The following is a 21,658-nucleotide window of genomic DNA, read 5'->3' as shown; positions in this document are numbered from 1 at the left end:
CTGGATCTCCCAGTCTACTACCCGAACTCTATGCTTTCGCCCTCGTGGGTTTCGTACCACGCCAAAATCGTGATACACTGAATTTAATTACATCACATTTGAAAATTTCTCCTTGATTTTTTACTATCAACAATTTGCATGCATTCTCAAGCGTATTTCAACTCTACGCCAAAACTGAAGTGTACATATATTTTCTCTTTCTTTCTAGAAAGCATGCTTTGTGGTGTATGAAATTAATGAAAAAATTTTACCTGGGTAAAGTTAGGATTTTTTAGGCAAACAGCCCTATTACCGAAGTGTATCAACTTATCCGATTTCCTAGCCGGTGACTTTCCTTGTAGTGTTTAGTATTTAAATGAAAATACTGTTTTACGAAATGTCCTGCTACTAAGTGCGCGTAGTTAAACGTGACAAATCTTACAAAAAAAAATGGTGTCATTCTAGATAGAAACTACGGACAACACAGAAAGAGAATGTTGTGCACAAAAATAAGTGGACTATGAAAGACAAGGACATTAGTTGACCGCTTCCAATCGCCGTAAAATCTCTGTTTCAGTTAGCGCAGAACGTGTTATCTTTAAATAGGTTCTTTTACTCTTTTTATAATCACACTTCCATTTGTCATGCTGCCAATTATGACTCAGTAAAATTAATTACTTTAAATAACTCATGTTCCGGTAATCAGCTTTTCTAATGCGATTTTTGATGCGCGGATAACACAGCAGTGACCTCCTGCATATAGCAGAGTCAAGACGAACTGAAGCACGGTGCAGTTGCGTAAGCGGTCGCGCTTGAAACGGTGAGGTGGTGCGCAGCGGTTAGGATCGAGTGACGAGCACTGCTGCCACCGGCCATTGCTACAGTTCACGATGGTCCCATCCCGATTCTAGCCGCTGTTCCGTTTCGATCGTAACCGCATACGCACTGTGCACTGTGCTTCATGTCGTTTTGACCCGACCATATACAAATGAGTTACTGCCTGTTTAGGATGCCGTAAAAACTCATCTGTAGATTACTATAATTACGAGTGTGACAGCAGTCTTCTGTGAAGATATCGCTGTTAACGATCTGTTGGGTCTTTTGCTGTGATGTTGCCTGTTCGAAGTTCCGGTATTGCCGGATTCAGGCGGCACTAACCTCCCTCAGTTGAACTTTCTCTGCACTGTAGTTGTTTGTCCGGACGACTACAGTGCTTGGTCGTCCGGGAAGCAGAAAGAAAAGAGAATACGTATTAGGGAAAGGAAATTCCTGCATTATCCGAAGAATCTGACGCGCAAATACAAAGGCGATATAACTGTACACTTGTTCGCGTATATGTACCATTTTTGTACTTGGAATTTTGAACACTTATAATTTAAAAATTTTGGGAATAGGTATGTTGTGTTTTTCCCCGAACCATTTTCTGTTCTACTGCAAAAAGTGCAAGTATGTTGATTCGGAATTGTAACATTTACCAGGAGATCAGGTGTTTTCAGCAGATGTTGGTTGGAAGTAGACGAACTCGGTCAATAGCAGTTGGATTCGTTTTCGCTACTGTGATACTCTTATTCTGTTATTGGATACATCCAACAAAGCTCGAGGTTTACAGTTTTACAAAGTTTTTTTTTGCAATTACAAGGCTATACAAATGTCTTCGACGATTAGAGATCCATAAAACAAACGAAAAAATTCGGGAAAATCTTCCCAGTAGCTCAAACCAGCTTTCAGTTAGTTGTTTGTACACAACTATTAACGAAACGGTCATGACGTCGTTGTCTTCTCGATGTTCTCTGCATACTTCTTCGACTTTGTCGCAATTTTGCCTTCTGGATTTCTATAGTGGCAACATTTTATACTCATTACTATTGTAAAGCAGCTATCCTTCACAGGGTACAATGTGAAGGGAGGAACTGCACGAGCACGGAAATCTAGTCCTCAACCTCTGCTTCTTCCCTGCAGAAAGAATCCACCCGCAATAAAATACCCTCTCCACACGTAAACTTATAGAAATGCCATCTTCTGACTTGTACTGTGTGCTGTACGATCTGCAATACAAACCTAATTTCGAGAGTCTTCTACCTTCCTTCACAAAATCGACGCCGACATTTTGGCGGAAAATGTTAGGTTGATGAATAAGTCGTTTTCTTTTCCTTTTTTTTTACATTAAACCAAAAGGTTCCAGAAAGGATAAAGGATGGAATGTCTGGCGTCTATCAGTTCGCTTGCGATGCGCCACTGGGTGCACTTCATTGCAGAATCGTTTGAGGTTTACCCGTGACTTGACGTGACCTATACAATGACTTGATAGGGCTGACCGATATCAATTCAATGCTTTTTTCCTGACATGAAAGGCCTGTAATAATCTATTGATTTCTGTAGGATGAAAGGCGTGTTTGGCACAAGGGCGGTTCCAAACCATCCATCGAACGTCCAGTAACAGCGGAAGTTTCTACCATCTTCATCTTCATGTCCCCAAAGAAAGCTTTTTATGAAAAGTAATACGTTTTCCTAAAGCCTACACTTGTTACCTCGAAATGCACTTTTGTTTGAAGGCGCTTAAAAAGGAGCTAAATTCAAACAAAGTAGAGGGAGAGGAGGGCTACAACTTGAAAAAAAAAACCAAACCGTTTTAATTATTTCTTCTCTATGGACTTTGTACAGGTTTCTTCTTTATTTTCCATTTTCTTTTCTTCACTTTCGTAAGACGCATTATAGCGACAGAGAAACACGTGTCGGAAGTGTTTAGTTTTCAAAGTGTAGTTCAACCACTTTGTCTAATTTTCATTTATTTTTCCGAAATCCCACTACACGATGTCGCATTTTAAAGTGCAAAATCCATGCTCTACTTTACATAAAAAGCCTTTTGCTTAAATGTCAAACTGCTTTGAAAAGAAAGAACCGAAAGAACTTAGTAATCAGCCCAATACATGGTTTTCAATGAGAAGAAGACGTTTCCACGAAAACGTATACCATAAGCGGAAAGTTTTGAAGTTTTGAAACGTTTTGTTCCCTAGCTTTGGGGAAAAGATGAAATCCAATCATTACGTCCATCTCTAGCGTTGCTTTCAAGTTTTTGAAGATTTTAAACAAGAATCTTGCCAGAGTTTTTAGTTTAGTAATGTTACGGTCAGAACCGTATTATGGAAACAAAATTAACGTAGATTTTTGCGAAGGTCCGAAAAAAGTGAAAATTTTCGATGGAAGAGGCCATTAATTAACGTCACCGCCTAGACCTCAGTGAAGTTCTTCTTCTGCTGGAAAGCATGGTATCTACTCGATTGAGAACCATAACCGTAGAAGAGACTCATAACAAAAAGAGGGTTTTTCGGATTGTCAAAAACTGCCAAGGCCTTGATGGCCCCGCGGCAATACGGTCACGTGGCTGGGCTTCCAAGAAGATTTCCGCGTGTGTGAAAGAAGGGTCGAAATAGGTGACTGAAGTATAATAACGTGAAAGAGCCATATTTCTTACTTAAAAAACAATTAAGAACTAAAAGTTAAAAACTTGATGACTCCCTTTGCGCAGTTGAAATACAAGCGCTTCAAGAATTGCGCTGTTCTTCAAATGACGGCTGTTTTATTATTCGGTTATTCAATGAGCTCATAGCTTTCTCAGTTCAGAGTTCATTTTTGCGTTATTCGTCGAAGTGCATTTACTGCTCGAAACGGCTCTTCCGCACAAAACTATCATAACTGTTTTTTTTTTCGAATAAATTTATTTACTCACGATTGACGCTCAAAAATGGAGTATCCAGGAAGCAAATTTGAACAGCACATTCTATGGGGAAAAAAAGTACTGCTCAAATTTGAAAGGGCATCTGAACAACATATTCATCTTTCTTCCGATGTTGACGTTACACTGACGCAGCTTTTGAGGAGAGAAATTCTGTGTAACATTCTTCAACATCTTTTATGAATCAGTCTAGTCCCATCATGAGATTTGAGTTTGATTACTTCATTGTTGGAGGTAGAAAACGTTACTAGTGTTTTACTCCAATTTGTGTATTTGAAAAGGACTCTGTTTTTTCTCTTTTAATTTAAAGTATTCCTTTATCGCTTTTTAGCAGGAGTTTGAAATTTAAATTGCCCACATACTCTGGAACTACACCGCTAACACCATCTATTCCTGGATGGACCCTAATATCGTCCTATGGTGTCTTTAAGAGGGGAATACCGTCACCTCAACCCGCGAAATATCGAGCATAATTTTTTCTGGCCATAAACTTTTTGGTATTCGTCTTGCTATCGTAATTGACCGTATCGTAACCCTTAAATTCTTCTCTCCACTTTTGCTCCTGGTGGAAATCGATGTGTGTGAGACGAAATGAAAAAAATTGCAACTACATCCATATCGGCTAGGCGGACCTACTGCATGTTAAAACAAGGTGCACCGATGGTTATCTACAACTCTTCCGGTATGGCCGATCCTGGTGATCAGCTGCTCGAAGAACTCTTAACATCGTTTTGGCATTGATTTCATTTCACTTTCATCAGCCAACTCTATTTCTTGTTCCAAGCTGTTCAAAGAATCATATGGCAAAGATGGCACCTGATGTTACACATCATCAGATCAACTTTGCATCTTAAAGGGATCCACTACTATCTAAGCATTTCCTCCACAAAAATACTTTTATTGATTAAATTCAGTTCATCTCGAACACATTCTACAACAAATGCTTCTGTGAATACAAAGGTGCACTATATGATTTTTGTTACCGTATGCCTCAGACTCCTTCTGTGACAGGAAAACGATTCAGTTGTGAATATGCAGCTATCCTTGGAGATTTTGGTCTGTTTTAACTCCCCAAAAATATTGTTTTTAAAGCATTTTGATTAAAAAAACAATCTTTAGATCTTCTTAGTGGGGATACTGCTCTTGATATGGCAGTAGAAGGTCTCCTGCCTCCTGCCTACGTGGTACCGATGTCTGAAAATCACTATCTCGAAGGTCTTACATTAGTGAGTTTTTGTTTAAAATATCGAAAAATGTGCTTGTTTTTTCCCTTGTCTCCTTCGTGAAAAACACATATTGTATTCAGTTAATCAAAAACAAAGTAGTGTCAGTTGTCGGTTCTGATGAAGCTCAGATATTAGAAAATGAAGGGTTTTCTTTTTGAGGTGATCTCTCTGCTGTTGAGGAAAAGTGCTTAACGTCTTCCTAAGTTTTTCACGTAAGCGCTATTTAACGGCAGCAGTTCGTAAGAGACTGCTCAAAGCACCGTTTATGATCGCGACTGACTATCTGAGGAAAGGTGCACTAGGTAACACTTGCAATCATAGCGAACCCCATTCTTCGTGTCTTTGACTTATACGCTACCGTGAAGAGTACAGAGTAGGTTCGCGACTGCTCTCGGTGGAGGTAGCGGAAGAGGTCTGCGCTTGGTACGGAGGGAGACCCTTGCTAAGCGCTACCCATCACTTCAGTTTGCGATAGTTCAGACAGTCCCACCTCGATCCGAAACGCTAGTTCCACCGCTCGGCTTCGAGGACAGCCGCTTACACAACACCGAGCTTCATGTTGTTTTGATCCGACCATACGAAAAATAGGACCCAGCCGTCACCGCAACAACCGAAATCGTGCGCAATCACGGCACCTTGGCCGTGAAATTAACTTACAAAGTAATCAAATCAATGGAATAGGAAACAGTTTTAATACATTGCTGATGAGTGACGTACTTTGATGTAGGGGATAATTGGTTACTGCGATGACATTGCTAGCACTCAAGGAAGGTAGGCTTCACCTCTCAATATGGCATAGTGGAAGAGAAGAGAAGGCCTATTCCCCTTGGCACCTGGGCCATGCATGACGTTCTCCTGTCCAAATGCATAGTGTTTCATTGCGTCGAGGTCCACATGAAAACGATGATTGTTAGAGGCAACTATTCCGTCTAAAAGAGAGGAATTCACATACATACGACGCTTTCTTGTAGAACTTCCGTGAATCTGATCAGGTGATCATAAAAAGTGGCTATAAAAGCTTTGTACGGTGCAATGAGTGCACCACAATCTTCTGCATGACCACCGACTTTAACAAATAGTTTTAGCTACTGGTCATCGTACACCCCTGTCTCAAACTGGATGTAAATGTTTAGATATAAAAGTGTTAGAATTTTGGCACTGCTGTATATTTGTTTTAGATAGCGAATGTTCGCAGCTTGTGGCCAACTCAGAAAATTCTTGTATACGATCTAGGACTGGAGAAAACGTCTGCAAAACAATTGAGCGTGAGCAATTTCTTCGAAATTAGCCTCCATTAGGAAATTCCTAGAATTCAACACAACTAAAAATCATATTTTGTCAAATTCTCATTTTCAAATCATATGCGTTTTTATTTTTCTTCATTCTAACTTCAATATTTAAAAAAAAATACATTCTGACGAAAATCTCATGTATTTGTAAACTTTTAAGGAAAAATGCTTGGTGGAGCTGCGCAAATTTCCCTTTGACAAATTCCCGTACTATGTGAAAAATCTTCGTGAGTACAGATGGAAGCCTCTTTTGATAGCGGTGAGATTGCAATAAATTTTTACAACTATTTTCTAATCTTTTTTCAAAAGCACATGCGGTTTCTTCATTTGTTAGTCTTTATTCACTATTTTTATTGTTTGCATAATTATAAAAAGATCATGTGCTCAAAATTGTTATCTTCTATATGCAGACGTTTACCTTAGATATTCGTTGAAAGCCTTCACATTTTCTTTGTGAATACTCTCTCAAAAATGATTGTCATCTGGCTACGTTAAAAGTGACGGTGGATTGTCAGAAATTCTCCGATTGAAGCAGTATGTACAGAATGAAATGAGAAGGGAAATATTTGCTTTAAAAACAAAACAGCTTGAGCCCCATCAAGGTCAACAGTTGTTTGCTTAACTTTCGAGCTTTAGCTTTTACGCATGAAGCCCTTTATTAAATATTTCTGTGTGAATTCCCAGAGCAGCTTACATTTTCAAAACTTCTTTTAAGTGGCGTGGAGGTTACTCCGGGCGTCGAACTGCGATGCCCAGCGAAGCCAGGTCCTCTGACAGGGTCAGCTGAGCTAAAAAAAGAGTTCGACACTTCGGACATTTCGAATCGGAAGCCTAGTTACAAGTAAACCACTGCTAATATTTAACAGCATTTTGGCATTAGATATGTCGTTAAATGGCTCTCTGATCCATACAGGTTGCCTACGACCTATGGTGAAACCCGTGAACGCCATGGGAAGGTCGCTTAGTACGTGGAAAAGTTCACTTGCCACTACAGCTATACTCGCTGCCTCAGTATCCTGCACACTTCACTGATCCGTTCCTCCGTCTGAGACGTCGAATGGTATGGCGGCTAGTTAGAGGAAATCAAATCTTAGGTTGCTCAGAACGTCTTTGGTTCTGGGTCAAGCGATACATGCTCGACTCGCCATGGAGACTCCCTCAGAGTGTGTATTTACGACCCAAAAACAGTGTCCACACAATAGCTGACTTATATCCCCTTCTAAGAGCTGCAAAGCGCACCAAATTGCACCTGGTTGCTCTGCAAAAGACTAAGAGCAGAAGGAGCGACGTATGACAGATTAATGACGGTGCGCTCGTCATTCACGGAGAGAAACTTCCACCGCCGAATGTAGACGGTGTTCTTCGTTGTACGTCCATCTATCGTCCATCTTGTTGATTTTAACAATCTCTCCTGTTCCTTGTCTGGGCAATCTTCTCCTCCGCCCTCTGCGCCTAAAATCCATCAGCATCATCAGCTGCTACTCAGCAACATCAGCAGCTGATGTATCCGAATTGAATGCGTTTTATGAAGAGCCGGAGGAACTGATCCCTAACGAGAAGTTCTTCTGCAAAGTTGTATCAGGGACTTCAAAGCAAAACTAGGGAAGGGAATAGAAAAGGAATACAGTATGGGAAGATGTGGGCTACGAGACGGGAATCGTTTGTTGTTGTCGGTGGATATGGGAGTCGCCCAATGGCGACTCGTGCGGAGATCGACCACGTACTCAATAGCATTTTGACTCGACTATATTAAGTGACTATACTATACCTTTTTCTTTTTGAAATGTAAGCAGTGCACTGTTGTCCGTACTTGATCCATCTGATTTGCTTAATTTTTTGGACAATACTGCATTGCAAATCTCCTTGTTGTTTTATATTCCTTTGCTCCTAATCTGTGCACAAAAGTCTCCACCGCTGATAGAGATTCGAGGAAATTGTTGAGATCACGGAGCGATCACGCTTTTTTCTGGATTTATATGAGCGATTCGGCTTTTTCACTGCAATACCTGTGACTTACATCCCAGTCTCTACCTAACCTCACAATTTCTTGGTATAATCGCTTTTATGTGATTGCGTACAACCCCTGAAGTTGTTTTTTGACAGTTTTTTTGAAGCTTAGGGTCACTTGATGTCTGAACGTCGAGTACACAGAGAGTTAACCAGTCGGTACGGTTGCAAGCATGAGTGGCCACCGTTTCTTTATGCGGATAACACTCTGTTTTCCTCTTCCCTCACTCATCTATCGTAAGCGCTCAAAGCTTCAAGCGTCCACTTTTTTGGGCAGTACTACATTTCAGTTCTCCCTGTTGTTTTGTGTTTACTTCAAGAGTTGTCTTCACGAGGCATGCGGAAATACCCAATACTGATTAAGACAAGGTTCGATGAAGTTTTTGAGAATGGAATCCCTCCCCTAGCAGCTAGGACACAAGTGACTTGTGACTTACAAAACAGTCTCTAAATTCAGAGATATAAACCTCACAATTTCTTGCTATAATCGTCTTTAACTGATTGCGCTTATTTTAAACAATTTTATTGAAGATGCTTCTGAAGGAATTCGGAGCATTATGGTATATGGATGCATCGGTACGATGGAAGAAAGATCGTCGTGAAACTGTGTATAAAGAAATTACATGCCGTCGAAAAACAGGTCCGTCACAGCTTGAGTAAGTCTTCAAATCAGGATTTGCTTCTGATCAAAAAGCTTGAGGGTCTTGTTGAATGGACGTTTGTAGATAAATACAATAATAACCTGCAGTTGAGTTGCTGTTTGCAAGATTGTTCTTTACTTTTTCTGTATTTCGAAATTTTTGTTCGTTTTGTGGCAGACAGTGATTCCGAAAATCCAGTAATCGTCTGGAGTTGTTTTCAGACTCAGTACAGTTGAGCGTTTGAATGGAAATAGGTGAAAATAATTGTATAACATTTTAATAATTAATCTCTTTTTTCGCATACCATTTATAGATCAGTCTATGTTTCCCTACAACTTCCACTCATAAAATTACCTTTTTTCTTTTGCACCTTAATTAAGCTGATGGAACTTGAGACTCATGGATACAAGGGAACTTCAGAACAATGTCGTATCTTGGTTTGCCCACTTAGTTTAATAAAGTATTTTCAGCCTCACTTTAAGTCAACCGTCTGCGTCTGTGGAGTGCGGGAAGGTAGCTTGCTATCTTGATTTTTTATAAGCTGCCACTGTGAGTTCAAAAAGTTGAATGGAACATAGTCAACAAAACAGCAAAAACAAAAAAAAAGAAGAAACGACTAATGATGACGGTTAAAACAGGATTAATGAAACATCATTCAATAGTGAAAGGAGAATTCAGTCGATGATAGGTTTACATTTCTTCCCAGACAGAAATAAGCACTGAGTTTTTCACGTAGACTCGATAGCATAATCCTAATACCCGAATCATTGTAGTGTTTGTATCGCTAACATCGATGGTGTTTTCGAAATCTTACTTCCAATATTCTGTTTACTTCAAAGTCTCGCTATTATTGGATTAAGGAATAGGTCCGGAGCATCCTTTTGAGTGAAAAATGCACATCGAAATAGAAGGTAACTAGTTTGGAAAAGTTGCATTCGTTCGATAGGAATTTCTCGTTTTACCAAACACTTCTATTGAGATTTTTATATTTTATACATTTTTGTTTCTTCAGTGAATTGCTGTATAATCAAAACGGAAAAAGAGTTTTTTTTCCCATTTGATCGAAATAATTAGTGTACTAATGCTCAAGATTTATGTTTTATATGGAGAAAAGCAGCCGTTGAAAGTACAGGTCTCAGTTTGTAATCCTTGTAAATGGGAATTTTGACTTCGTCAACGGATTATATACGTCGGTCAACTCACTATTATCGGTAGAGAAAAGATGAACTTCTTACGGTTTCTTCTTAAAGAAAAAAAAACTATCGCTGATTAAAGACATCACCCCACGAATCTGAGGTGGTATGGATTTCAGGTGGAGTATTCGTATACGGCATGTAGATTATGGAGAGGGAGGTGATTCCGTCCATTTCTTCCTAATTGCCCTAAAAAAACGGCCCGAAAGATGCGGCGCGTGCGCAAGGCTGGCGCGCTCCAATCGAACTCGTTGTAGAAAGTAGCTCGCCAGAACGCTCAAAGCCATATCTTCCAGGCCGTTTTTTACGGCAATTAGGAAGAAATGGACGGGATCACCCTTCTATCCCTAATCTACTATACCGTATACGAATACTCCACCTGAAACCCGTTCCACCTCAGATTCGTGGGGTGATGCCTTTAACCAATGCTATATAACGACACATTGTAATATTGTGATATCGTTCAATAAATAGGTAAACAAATACTCTTTGCTGTTCTTTACAATGTCTCTCTCCCACCATTCAGATCTTGCCCTATTTTCCATCTCATGTTTTCTCCGTTCCCTCTAAAGTTTCATGGTTTGTTTAATTTTCTACACGGTAAAGCACTGCACAATAAAAGCTTACGAGCAAATTCGCTGACCCCGATCAGAACCCCGATTGCACCAGGGGAAGTGTCGAAAAAGTGTCCTCTGTTTTCCCCAGTTAGCACTTTTCATTAACGACCCGAGAAAAAAAAACAGGACTCAATAAAATTTTAAAAAATCAAGATACGGCTTCCTTGCAGTGCTAAAAATCTTCCATCAAATGATCTACAACATTTCGCCAATACGCCCTACATATGACCAATTAGATCAAAACCGAAGGAAGGTCTTGGTACAGAACCAGCTCTTTGATCTAGGCTATGCACTCTCCCTTCCTATTCATTTTCCCCTTTAATGTTTATCCCGAACGCCTTTCCACAATTTCAGATTTGTACGATAGAATCGTGACAGCTTTACAGAAAGAACTATTTTCACAGACATTGTCTGGTGTGAACTCCGAGAGGTGCCGCCCCGTTCGGATGCTTCATCCCATTTAGATGTTCTTTACTAGCAAAACAAAGTGATCTCCGTGTTCTGCCATTTTGTTGTTCGTTACATCTTTTGCGATCTACATTTTATTTCAAATTAACCGCTTCATGAGATTTGTGGACGGTGAGGTTGTTCCACAACTCCCAATTGGCCTTCGAGACGCATCCTATTAGACTTACTCGTGCCAGTCTACTTAAAACGTCAGTCATGAAAGACAAGAAGAAACTGATCCTTTTCGAGTCATCCATGTGGTTTATTGTCGTTGCGCAATAAGACCAGTACTATTTATAACCGTTAGAATTTGCGATCCGTTGCGCTACGTTAAAGGCATCACCCCACGAATCTGAGGTGGTACGGATTTCAGGTGGAGTATTTGTATACGGGATTGTAGATTATGGGAAGGAGGATGATCACGTCCATTTCTTCCTTATTGCCGTAAAAAGCGGCCCGGAAGATGCGCCACGTGTACAAGGCTGGCCCGCTCCAATCGTACTCGTTGTAGAAAATAGCGCGCTGGAACGCTCGAAGCCGTATCTTCCGGGCCGTTTTTTACGGTAATTAGGAAGAAATAGACGGAATCACCCTTCTCTCCATTATATACGACTCCGTATAGGCATAACCCACCTGAAACCCACACCACCCCAGCTTCGTGGGGTGATGCCCTTAACATGCTGGCCTGCTCCTGGCCACAAGGTGTCAATCTTACTGCTGCCGTAAGCATGTTTCCAATGATCGATTTTTATTTTAAGGTTTTGTATCTAAAGGTGAACGGAAAAACAAGTGATTGTCACTGGATCAATTTATTCTTAAATAACTACTCATCTGCATATTAGAAGTTTCAACTAAACGGTTTGAATCATGGTGCAGAAACGATTTGGTTTTGCATTCATTGTTAGAAATGTGGTTACCTCAAATATCACATTCTTCAAACCTTGAGATTTGAAGATTTGAAAATACAGAGATGTGGTACTAGCTCGAATTTGATTAACATTAGCCAATCAATCAATACACATTGCCTATTAGGTAGACATCTATGGCTACATTCCACAAAAAATCATTAAAGTAATTTGTTACTTATTATTTGTTGTTACTTCAGTCCGGATATATGTTGCACAAATGTCAGAATCACAGTATTTATGCGGCTACCCATCCAGGTAAAGTGAAATTTTTATTAGTGCTACATGCTCAATAACGTTCTTTCGTATCAAATTATTTTAGTCATTTCAAATATCCTGTCTATTATTTGAATCAGAGTATCACAATTCCACAACAATCAAATTCAATACGCTTCTCAAATAAAGTTTAGGAGCGTACATATATCTCCCAAGTGATCCTGAAGCGATCAAAACAACAAAATGTTGTGCTGCCACATTCGCTTTTGCTGTAAGGACAGCCGACACGATGGAACTAATGAAATGGTTCATTCTGAATTGCAGTGCAGATCTAGATCCACTCGTCGTTTAGTTTCTACTAAAACGTGAATAACACTCAACATGGTTTTCAGGAATGTCTTGTGTGCTCTTGAAAAGAACTGTATGGCACCTCGGCATTCAAAAATTCCCTGCCATTTTACAAAAGATAGAATGAAAGATTATGCATATTGTCACAGGTATCTTCTATGTTGTGTGATGAATTTGAAGTCAGGATTTATAGCGAACCTAAGCACATAGACCTTCTGAGATTACAACACAGTTCCTAACTTGTGTGCCAAAATTCGTTTTAGACTAATTAATCCAGGAACTGAACAAAAAGCACTTTTGAACATAATAATTGAGAACAGTGAAGTCGCTGATTCAAAATATGCTTCTGGAACTAGGTTTTGTCAGATGGTTAGCACAAAAAAGGCAAAGTTTCGGAGCCACTTGTTACATAAGAATATTCCGCAAATAGTTCACTAGAGCCCACGCGGAGGGTTCTGAGTTCCATCTCCGGGCAGTACTTGCCAAGCCTTCCATAATCTGAGGTTGGTAGGTTTGGAGCGGAAAGACGGACTAATTGGCTATCAGCACAAACAGGTGTGTTATTTGAACAAGGTGTCCAAGACAGAAAAAGGTTTGTTTTGAATATGTAAAAATACCAAAAGTACTGTTATATCTTATTTAAAAGATGCTCTCCAAGAACTCTCGCTCTATGTGTCGCGCTACACATCTGCCAGCCTCTTGATACTAAGCACTATTTTTACCTGATAAAGATTCATGTCCGTGAACTCTGTCTCGATAGTGCTTCGAAGGGAATTGACGTCACGGCGCCTGGGCTTTATGATTTGCCCAACTATGGCCCACATATTCAGAAGGTTGATGTTAGGCCTGCTGAGGGGACAGTCATTCGAGTCATTTGACCTAAACATGCCAGCATTGAGCTTAACGGCCTGGAGAACATTCCATTTTGAATTTCCATTCCAACATTTTGAATCCTGAGGACGTAGGACGTACAAATAATTACTTCCGGTGTGATCCGACGGAAAATCGTTAGGCTCATCCTCAAGAAATAGGTCTCCAGATGAGATGTGGTCCAACGCCAGTTTGACTGTCTTCACCAACATCAAGCTACGAAGAAGTAGAAGAAGTAGAAGTAGTTCTATATAAATCTAGAGCTATTTTGCAGGATAGAACATTCTACAATGTCATTATTGGTGAATTCAACGCCAAAGTTGGCTCGAGAAGAACGCCTGGGGAACTTCACACCTAAACCCACAATGAAATAAACAGGTGGAGAGGCTTTCCATGTTTATCATGACGACTAAGATCAGACATTGGAACCCACAAATCCAGAAGCTCTCCTTACTGCGCCGGACGTGGGAGTCACCCGGACAAGGGCACAGTAATGAAATTGACCACACCATCGTTGTTGTGCCAAAGCTCTATACGCGGTCCTACCGTCGCCACCTCTGAGGAAGATTTACCTCCAAACAGAAAGAAAGCAAAGCCTGCTAAGTTCAGAGACCAGAATTCCAGGACTATCGTTAACTGTAATTTCTTCGCTCCATCAGCCGGCTTTTGGGAAGATTCTGCTATGGACAACATCGATGAGGAGTACGACCGGCTCGTTGAACACTTTCCGAACGAGGAAGGCTGACAGAGGCTATTTACACGTTGCCTATCGGAATCCAAGGTTCCGAAACTATCCGTCAACCTACAAGGTTTTTGCAAGAGAGATCCTTAATCGGATCGAGAAAGTCTTAGCCGAAGGATAGCCATACGAGCAAGCAGTGTGTCGAAAAGGATCTTGCACAACCAACCACATTAACGCTGTTTCGAGACTCATCGAACTGTCGCGAAATTGCCGCTTTTTTCACCTTCATCGATCCGAAAAAGCTTTCGATTCAGTTGAGACGAAAGTGGTCATGGAAGCCTTGGACAACCAAGGTTCACTGAAGGTACATCGAGACTTCCATTTACTTACTACTTGCTACTTTTATTCTACAAGAACATCATCACTGACGTAAAAAGAGGGCCCATTTACGTTCAACGGAACCAACATATACGAATGCACCAGCTACTTTTATCTGGGTCGGAAAATGAAAATGAAGAACGATCTAACCCCTTACTTGGGCAAAAGGGAAAGAGCAGCTCAGCGAGCTTATAAGAGCATCGAGGAATTGAATTGAAGAAGACTAGGAACACCAGGTTTCGTGTTTGCCTCTTCAGCACAAAATACTACTTGCTCTAACCTATACTGCAGGAACCAGGAGACTTTGCAGGCAGGAATAAAATGCGGTGAGCATCACAGAACGCACATTCGAAAGGATGATGCTAAGATGATTCCGCTTCACACAAGTGAGAGACGGAAATCTCTCCTACGTCAGCGATCGAAGATTAGAGACACCGCCGCATTTGCTAAGGAAAATAAAATAAGGTGGGGCGGACACGTGATGCGCTTTAACGACAACCGTTGGAACAGAGCCGTGAGTGACTGGCTTTCTCGCGATATTAAGCGCAATACAAGAAGATCATCGACTCGATGGTCAGACTTCTTCACTAAGTCCTTCGAAGAAGATTTTGATGCTCTTTGTTTGATGAAAGGAGGAACAGGTGCGCATGCGATCGAACAAATGAAAATACTAGTGCCCTTTCAACCACTTCGAAGAACAACGGGAGTCAAGATAATCAAGATAACTATTTCTTTCTCATTTACGGTCTAATTATCGATATTTAAGAGTTGCACAAAAGCTCTAAATTATCCGTTGTGTTTAAAAAGTGGAGGAGGTCTAGGAGTAACCAAGAATACAGAGAGTATATCCACGAAAACTCTTCATGTACCATCCATGCCAACCTCAGCAAATTGTATTTCAAGTACATTTGCGCCATTTTCCGCTTTATTGAACTCAATGAAAATTTTTCAGGTTTGACCAATCTGTGATTAACATACTTTTGGGGAATTCCTATGGGTTTGACACGAAAAAGTACATAAGTTCACTTGGAAGAGAAGCATTTGATTGCCATCAAAAAGCCATTCCTTTATCAGAAACAGACTTCTCCTGCATTCCTATAAATCGTTCGTAGACAACTTTTCATTCCTTAACCAAGCAATACAGAACGATTCCGAAGCATCAACAATTATTTCTGCCCTTGAGTGAAAAATGCTTAAATAAAGAACATGAGTTTAAGAAATTTTGCCGAATGCTACGGTTCTTGCTGTTTTATGTAAAGAATGTCGGTGTCTTACTATGTTGATCTGATGTGTTTGTTGGTAATTAAAGGCATCACTCTACGAATCTGAGGTGGTACGGATTTCAGGTGGAGTATTCGTATACGAGATGGGAGACTATGGAGAGGAGGGTGATTCCGTCTATTTCTTCCTAATTGCCGTAAAAAACGGCCCGGATGATACGGCTTCAGGCGTTCTGGCGCACTATTTTCTACAAGGAGTTCGACTGGAGCGCGCCAGCCTTGTGCGGCGCCGCATCTTCCGAGTCGTTTTTTACGCCAATTAGGAAGAAATGGACGGAATCACCCCCCTCTCCATAGTCTCCCATCCCGTATACGAATACTCCACCTGAAATCTGCACCACCTCAGATTCGTGGGGTGATGCCTTTAATAGTTCTGGAAAAATTCATTTACTTACACTATCGAGATATATCTTCGAGATCAAGATATCTATCACTATCGCTATCGAGATCTGTTCCATCTGTTTTTTTTGTTTTGTGGCACACCTGCCGGTGTTTTCAATAAATAAATAAAGGATAAAGTCACTGGCGTATCAATCCACTTGGGAAGCGCCAACGCGTTTTACTGGAATTCGTAATCGATGAGGTTTTGGAACGCGTATTGGCCTATACAATGACTTGCGAGCGCCAGCCGATGGTCAAGTCAGTGCTTTTATCCTCCCAGACACGCCTGGTACCAATTTATCGACCCCGGAAGGATGAAAGGCTTGGTTTGCACTGGGACGGTCTCGAACCTTCGACCGTGTGGCTGCAACGGACCTCTAACCGACTGCGTCACACCCGCTCCCAATAAATAAATAAATGAATATAATTGCGACTTTTCTCTATATCACATTCAATAGCTCTGGTTGAAATGTCCTCCGTTTCCCAACGGAGTCCGCTTAAAATACTCTATAATACTATAATAATAATAGAATAGAATTCACTCAAATTAAGGTAGAAAAGATAGTACAAGATTCTTACTTCGAGTGTTTAAATTGTAATAAATGTTTTCTTTTTAATTTGGAGCTTTAATACCAGGAATACCTGGCTACAATAGAAACAACTGTTACCTATTTAAAACTCGGATCATTCTGAAAATATGTTGCTAGATCAACTATGATGGCTACCAACATTGAGACATAACAGATATATCGGTCCGCACCACATAAAATTCGGGAAATCTCCCAACTTGAAAGGCAGCATATCATGATTTTGATGTGATGCGGAACCCACAGCAAAAGCGTAGAGTTCGGGTAGTAGATCGCGGAACTGAGCGTAAAAAAAACGGAGAATTTTTACGACGATTAGGGAAAGATGAGATGTTTCGCCTCATACTGGGATGAAATAATAATGAAAACACTCTGAAAGAGAGAAACATATTGATGTTAGTATTTAGAAAAAGATAAGGTTTTGGCGCTGATTAATTCCCGGTTGGTGTCCGTCGCAGCGTTCGTCATCAATTCAGAATCGTTTGGCTTATTAAAGCATATGCATAGAGTATGCGATGACTTGCATAGGTCAACCGATCAAGTTAGTGCATTTATTCTCCCTCAGATGTCGAGTATTAATTTATCGGCGTCGAAATTGTGAAAGGCTTGGTAAGCTGGACGCTGCCGGAGCAATGAGAACTTCTTGCCACTTTACTACATCCGCTTCCTGACTTAACATGAGAGGAAACTACCATTTATACTAGTTCCTTCACCTGTACCGGTTATTTTACGAACTTTAGTAGTGCTGATCAACGTACTAGTTCAAATGCATCGTTTCACGAAACTGATGCGTTTGGGAAAGCCTATGAGATAATATAGAGTTCAGGGTGTGGATTGGTGAATATGAGCGTGGCTTGGTTCAATTTCTCTTACTCGTACTAAAAAGCATGGAATCCCCCTTGCTTAGTGACTAAACCTTATTTCCTACGAGGTACGTTAGGTCCCACACGACCTTCAAACGCTCGCTCATGGATGCGGCGCGTGCACGGTTCGTTTTTACGTACGTCGCAGGAAGAAACGCCGTTTTCCACGACGGTTAGGTGAAATTGAGCGTGAGCACGCTCTATTCGTAATTTACATCCCCAACTCTATATTTATTCACAGGTTCATGACTACGTCAGTTTCGTGATAGAGTGCCTTTAAAGACCGAAGCGACATCCCGGCTACGATAAGATACACATTCATTCGCAACAGTAATCATTTTTCTTTAAGAGAAATCTACCGGATAACTGTAGCTCATTCAAATTACGCATGAAACTGAAAGCTACGGTAGCGCTCCAATTCAAATTACGATGGGACAATCCGAACAGACGTCTCAAACCAATTTGCTAAAGGAAAGAAATCAAACGCAGCAAAACCTTTCATCGAACGTACTCGTCTGCAACAATTGATGATAATGCAAAGAAAAAAAAATAGGACTGTGATTACAGAAAAGAAAGATAGAGGAGTGTGACTCATTTTGCGTAGTTGCTTGTTGGTTCAAAGCCGGTGAGTGGAATGCAGTAGGTCCATTACCTGTCCGTTATACTACGCCATTACAGCTAATAAGCTAACACAGCTGAGTATAACTCTAAAAGTTGTTTGGAAATGCTAACCAGATCAGTGGAAGCACCAAAAACCTTTAATCATCACTCGACCTCATTAATCATAAGAGAACTTTGAAAATGCAGAAAGATATGATATTGTTCCTGATTTTCTGGACTCACATAATAACGTATTTTTAGAGATGAATATCGAGGATCTTGCTAAAGATGGAGAAAAAGGAAAGCCGTTAAAAAAGAAAGGCTACGATGATGTTGAAATAAGTGACTTGTCAGGCGGTGAATCAGAAAAGTTAGTTAGTTATAACCACTGATATAGATAATTCATAACATAAAAACTTCACCACTGCTTCTGTGGAGAGCTATTGAAGGCATTTGCTCCGTTTTAAGAATTTCAGAAACCCTAGTTACAGTCGGGTCAAAACGACATGAAGCACTTGAAGGTGCACGAGCGGTGGCGACGGAGCAAAGCGATTCTTCACAGATCGCAGACGGGCTGCGAGCGGTCTACATGGCAAATTGCCAAGTTTTGCCAAGTGACGTCATCCGTATCGATATTGGCTGCAATCCTTGTTTGTTTTCAATTTTTTGCTTCTCTTTCTGACTTTTCGTCTTTTAAACAAAAAAAGAACATTAACATAGAATTAAACACATTTTGAACCAAATTTCAGAAACAGATACAATACAAAACTACAGAGCACAAGCAGTTACAGCAAACATAACAAAAATACAAAAAAGAGACATAAAAGACGAAAAAATCAGAAAGAAGAGCAAAAAAAGTGACAAACAAACAATGCGGCAAATTTCGATCCAGATGGCGTCGGTTGGAGAAGTTTGGCGAATTGCCAAGCGATTCCCTCGCAGGCCGTCTGCGAGCGGTCTGCTCCAACATGACCGCGCGTGCAACTACACCGTGCTTCATGTCGTTTGACCTGACTATAGATTACGGAGCGTGTGCCTATTCGTACCTACGAAGGAAAATTAACAAAAGATCTACTAGAGCTGGAGAAATGGAAAAAAAGAAAATAGAAGATTGTCCTATATAGATTGTTAATGACCTTGAGTTGTTTTGGAAGACTTCCGTTTTAGAGAAATTGGTTTTAAATGTTGAACAAGTTGTTATCGTATGAAGCTATACTTGCAGAAGAAGCCTTTAATCTACGAGTCAGGGAAATCTAAAAGCGTTTGAGTATTTGTTCTGAGCAAAAGTAAAGCAGTAGTCTTTAAATCTACACAGCAATGGACAATTACTCACACTATAGTAGGGTCAAAACGAAATGAAGTACGCAATTGCGTACGCGGCTTCTCTCGAGGCGCTTCTTCGGAGCGTAGCGAGTAAGTGCATGGTGAAACTCGCTGGTACCATCCACCGCTCCAGTTTGCGACGGCCTCACCTCGGTTCCAACTGCTGCCTGCCCCGCATCGTTTCGGGCGCGTACGCAAATGCACTCGCGATTCATGTCGTTTTGACCCGTCTATACAACCCCAACTCTACCTCTTACCGCCGATTCCCTCACCATGTCAGATTCGTGGTCTGCCGCCTTTAAGTTTTTCCTAAAACTAATGCACACTGTTCCAGACACTGTCTACTGAACCACAAAACCCTTTAATTGTCATCTTTTAGCAAGTCTTAAAAATTGAAAAAAAAACAGATGTATTAGTATATTAACGACGTGGGTCTACTGAGTGAAAGATACTTCAACAGGGTTCGACGGGAAATCTAATCGTGAACATCAGTTTCGCGACACGTCACGTCGTTAACGTCACATAAGACAGAATAGGAATATCCAAAGTGATCACAGAGTTCCTTTATAAAACAGCAGCTTTGATTGCTTTCAAATTCATATCCTTTGTAAGATAAATATGCACAAACAAGCAGTAGAAAATTTCAGGTCAAAAGGAAAGAGCAAAGAAAAGGTAATGCACTGTTGACAACGGTTGGCCATCATACGAAAGTGATCACCTTGATTCAGGGTTCTAAAGAAAAGGTAGACAAAGGAAGCGCGGAGAAGAAAGAAGAAGGAGCAGATAAAGAGAAAAAGGAAAAAGAGAAGTCAGTAGTCAAGAAGGAAGAAGATAAGAGCAAGGAGAAGAAGGAAAAAACAAAGTCAACATCTCCAAAAACGAAAAAAACAGAAAAAAAGGAAGTTGAAGGAGAAAAACCTAAAGAAGTAGAAAAAGCAAAAGAAAAGGCGGTAAAAACACCACAAAAGACAGGAGAGAAAGTGGACAAAGAAAAATCGGGCGAAAAAACGGGGGAAAAATCGGGCGACAAATCAGCAGAGAAGTCGGCAGAAGCGAAAAAACCAGAAACACAGCCCGAGCAGAAGAAGGTTCGACTTTGTTTCTCACTTTTCCAGCTTCTCTGGTTCCCCTTCATTCCATATTTCGAGAGAAAAAAAGTAGTTTGACACCCACAATTCCTTGACGGTTCGGTGACTTCGCTGGAGTAGTACCAAACGTGAGTTACCAACAGCAAGTCACGAAGATAAAGTTTTCAGGATCTAGTCGACTTTATCTTCTGGGAGTAGTGATTATTTGGGAGTGTGAGGGATGATATTCATTTGATAACGTAGCGAATCATGAATGTGCACAATTCACCACAGTTCCATCCACCTCAAAATGTTCTGGATGTACTAGTCCAAATTTTTCAATCTAGAGAAACAGTGACGAAGATAACTAGATTGATGCGCCCAGATTACTGCAGCTGCATGAGAAATACGAAGAAAGTTTTGCAGCGGCAGTATTCCCGCAGAATGTTTTCTATTCCCACAAATTTGCTTATCTTCAACTAGAGAACTTCCCTAGTCATTTTAGGAACCGAGTCAAGAGGGAGTAATGGCCCTGTCAAAAATAGCCGACCGGGCAGCATTTGCTAAGCGTGAGTTGCGTTCTTCCATGCATTAGATACACACATTACTTTATATTATTATATTTATATATTTTATTCCCATTCAGCAGTTCCTGCTCGAAGAAAGAAACGAAGATGCTGTTCTATTCTCTGATTACACTCATTCACATCAATGAGTTATTAAGTAAATGTTCTTGCTTTGTCAACAATAAACTAATTCATTTCGGAATGAAAAATTCTCCATCATACAGAACACATATGTATTTGTGTGCAGAAAATACAGATGAGGATCATTCCATACAGCTAGGAATCCAAAGGATATAATTTTCATAAAATAATAGTTTCTGAGATGTCATAAAATTCTGACATGATCTGTTATGATGAGATAGAAGTGTCCATGAATTCAGTAGATTTTTTACGCTATCACTATACAAAAATAAGACAACGACTCACTATTTTCATTCTAACGGAAGTTCTGGGCAAAATT

At 40.4% G+C, this 21,658-nt stretch overlaps 2 protein-coding genes across 3 annotated transcripts; both read left to right on the top strand.

Moving 5' to 3' along the window:
* Nucleotides 1-1,478: 1,478 nt before the first annotated feature.
* Nucleotides 1,479-21,325, top strand: RB195_019867 (uncharacterized protein; the record flags this gene model as incomplete). 2 transcript variants are annotated; one of them, XM_064187915.1, is made up of 15 exons in its annotated part: nucleotides 4,699-4,768; nucleotides 4,832-4,938; nucleotides 6,117-6,203; nucleotides 6,388-6,486; nucleotides 8,766-8,874; nucleotides 12,448-12,559; nucleotides 12,646-12,750; nucleotides 15,484-15,635; nucleotides 17,187-17,320; nucleotides 18,210-18,267; nucleotides 18,504-18,612; nucleotides 20,213-20,237; nucleotides 20,294-20,653; nucleotides 21,138-21,201; nucleotides 21,279-21,325. In XM_064187915.1, the coding sequence occupies 15 exons, from the start codon at nucleotides 4,699-4,701 to the stop codon at nucleotides 21,323-21,325; spliced, it is 1,638 nt and encodes a 545-aa protein (XP_064043796.1). The 2 variants fall into 2 exon arrangements, with proteins under 2 accessions (XP_064043795.1, XP_064043796.1); XM_064187914.1 differs by lacking the exons at nucleotides 6,388-6,486; nucleotides 12,448-12,559; nucleotides 12,646-12,750; nucleotides 17,187-17,320; nucleotides 18,210-18,267 and adding an exon at nucleotides 1,479-1,580 and having other exon boundaries at nucleotides 4,627-4,768; nucleotides 8,766-8,890.
* On the top strand, nucleotides 13,965-14,216 carry RB195_019868 (uncharacterized protein; the record flags this gene model as incomplete). The annotated part of the gene is made up of 1 exon (XM_064187916.1): nucleotides 13,965-14,216. The coding sequence occupies one exon, from the start codon at nucleotides 13,965-13,967 to the stop codon at nucleotides 14,214-14,216; it is 252 nt and encodes an 83-aa protein (XP_064043797.1).
* Nucleotides 21,326-21,658: the final 333 nt, after the last annotated feature.

The sequence above is a fragment of the Necator americanus genome, chromosome II, assembly GCF_031761385.1.
Source record: "Necator americanus strain Aroian chromosome II, whole genome shotgun sequence".
NCBI classification, from domain to species: Eukaryota; Metazoa; Nematoda; class Chromadorea; order Rhabditida; family Ancylostomatidae; genus Necator; species Necator americanus.
This window is presented reverse-complemented; position numbering and strand designations above follow the sequence as displayed.